Genomic DNA, 2,340 nt, shown 5'->3' with positions numbered 1-2,340 from the left:
AATGCCGCCGAGCCCTGCCCGCGGGCCGGTCGGCTCCTGGTCACCGGGATGGGGGAGCCGGGAGACATCGGTGCTGGGAAAGGAGGGTTTGATGCCGGAGATGGAGATTTCAGTGCCGAGATGGGAGGTCTGGGTGCTGGAAACAGAAGATTCCGGTGCTGGAGAGTTTGGCAACAGGGGGATTCGGTGCCGGAGATGGGACATTTCGGAGGCAGCGACTTGAACACTGATCAGCTACACCAAACCCCATGGGGATTTGGGGCTATTCAAAGCTATTTTGGGTAATCATTAAGGAAAGGCGCGGTGACTGCAGTTATTGCTGATGCCTTTCTCCCCTCCTGCTCCCCCCAGGGCCTCGCCCTGACATTGGGAGGGGGATAAACATTAGACACTCCCCCCCCCCAAAAAAACATGGGGATACCCAGGGGATCCCTGCCCGCCACCCCCTTGCCACCATCCTCAGTGCTTTAATGAGCCCATTGATGCTCTAACGGGTTCTTTGAGACACAGGTAGGTTTATTTCACCGTTTGGGGTCGGGTTTAACACGGCTGTTGGGGTCCGGGCGCTTCCCTGCACGTTGTGGGACACCGGGATTCACTCCTTCACCCTTGAACCTACTGAGCACCAAGCGGCACAATCTTGCACCCAGAACCAGCAATGGTTTTCCAGGTCCCGTCCCCTCCAGGACGAGCATTTAGTGTTCATCTAATCCCTCACTATTAAGGTAGGTCAGCTTCATCCAGGGGGGAATATGCACGTTTTCACCAGCCACCAGCCGCCCTGTCCTCTTCCTGGGAGCTGGAGGAGGAATATCACTTCCCAGCAGCCGCCAGTACGATGGGGGAATCATCCAGACTTTATCCAACACTGGTTTTCTTCCCTCATGTCTGTGATTCCAGGAGGGAAACGCAGCTCGTACCGTGACCATCCGTGACACTCAGAGTCAGAGCCATGGGATATCCCACTCCCTGGCCACCCGACAAGACTCATTCCACAGACCGGAGCAGCACCAGCTCTTCTCCTCCCTGCAATGGATTCCTATTTCTTCACCTCCTGGGGCTCTCAGCCAGGTGGGAAGTGTTTTCCTGGGATGGGGGTACGCTCCCTTCTCCCCAAATACAAAAAGAAAGCCAAAAAAACAACCAAAAAAGAAGATGGTTTGAAGCTTTTCCTCAAAGCCAGCAGAAAACACCAGCCAAGCTTTACCAGGAGCAGGATGTAAACTCAGTCATCGGGCTCCAATTGCTCCCAAAGATGGGAAAATCTGGAGACTGCTCCCCCTGTGCTTGACAGAAGTGGAAATGGAGAAGGAGAAGCAAGCAGTTGCCAAAGGTGAGCTGGGAAAAGCTGCAGCAATTCATTGAAATTCCTTGTCGGAAGCTTAACTCCCTCTCACAATGAACCCCAAGAGCTCAAACCCATCCCGTGTGCTCTGCTGCTCTGCCATACAGCCAGCAAAGAGGACATGAAACAGAGATCCTTTGAACCAGAACTCGCTCATAAGGTGATAAGGACAACACGTGCATCTGGGCAGCATTCCCAGGGGTTTTGCTTCCTTAAATCCCGGGTGACGAGGACGACAAACGTTATTGCTGGCACTAGCTGCAGCCCAAGCACCGCGCCCGCAGCTCCCTGCACCCATCCGAGTCCTTTAAACCCCCCCCTCGTCGTCCCAGCCATGTGGGGACAGCCCTTCGCCGCCTGTCGGTCACAGTGGGTGGCGAGGGGAGGTCACAGTGCGTGGGGATGAAGGTCACAGTGGGCAGAGCAAAGGGGATCACAGTGCAAAGAACCCGGGGAGTTCCCTTTGCTCAAGTCCGCGACGCGGGGCTGCCTCCCGCAGCAGCATCTCCCTCCTGCCTGCCTCTATCTGCGCTGCTTGAAGCCTTGGGAGCCGTCGGGACCCAGGGGTTGCCTAATCACATTGTTGGGCTGCCTGGTGTCTTCTGGCTGGGAGATCCTCGTGGGCCTGCAAGGAGAGAGGAGGTCAGAGGAGGAGGTGGGATCAGAGGATCCTTGAGGTCCCTTCCAACCTGGGATGCTGTGATCCTGCACCTGCCTCGGTGGGAAGCCACCACCACAGAACAATCGGTGCACATCACTCCCAGGGACAAGGAATGTGACCAAACCCAAACTAGCACTTCGCTTTCTACCCAAAGAATCACAGCACAGTGCCTCCAAACGACCTGTGCACAATAAAGAGTATCCACACCCTCTTGCCTGCACTTGGTGGCTTCCTCAAGTCTAAACCCTCAGGGTAGATGAAGAAATGTCCTGCTGGGATAACCCAGGAAGAACCCCCCGTGTGCTGGGCTGCACCCCCAGAGCATGCGCAGCAG

At 55.9% G+C, this 2,340-nt stretch overlaps 1 protein-coding gene across 1 annotated transcript in view; it reads right to left on the bottom strand.

Moving 5' to 3' along the window:
* Nucleotides 1–1,867: 1,867 nt before the first annotated feature.
* Nucleotides 1,868–2,340, bottom strand: part of SZRD1 (SUZ RNA binding domain containing 1) — a gene marked incomplete at its 5' end in the record, with an annotated part of 2,481 nt that continues 2,008 nt past the window's right edge. Inside the window, one exon of the mRNA XM_010013162.1 lies at nt 1,868–1,970. Coding sequence (XP_010011464.1) covers nt 1,868–1,970 — 103 coding nt within the window. The remainder of the gene's footprint in view (nt 1,971–2,340) is intronic.

This window comes from Nestor notabilis, unplaced genomic scaffold, assembly GCF_000696875.1.
Source record: "Nestor notabilis isolate BGI_N333 unplaced genomic scaffold, ASM69687v1 scaffold31534, whole genome shotgun sequence".
Lineage (NCBI taxonomy): Eukaryota > Metazoa > Chordata > Aves > Psittaciformes > Psittacidae > Nestor > Nestor notabilis.
Note: the sequence above shows the minus strand (reverse complement) of the source record. Positions and strands in the feature narration are given on the sequence as shown.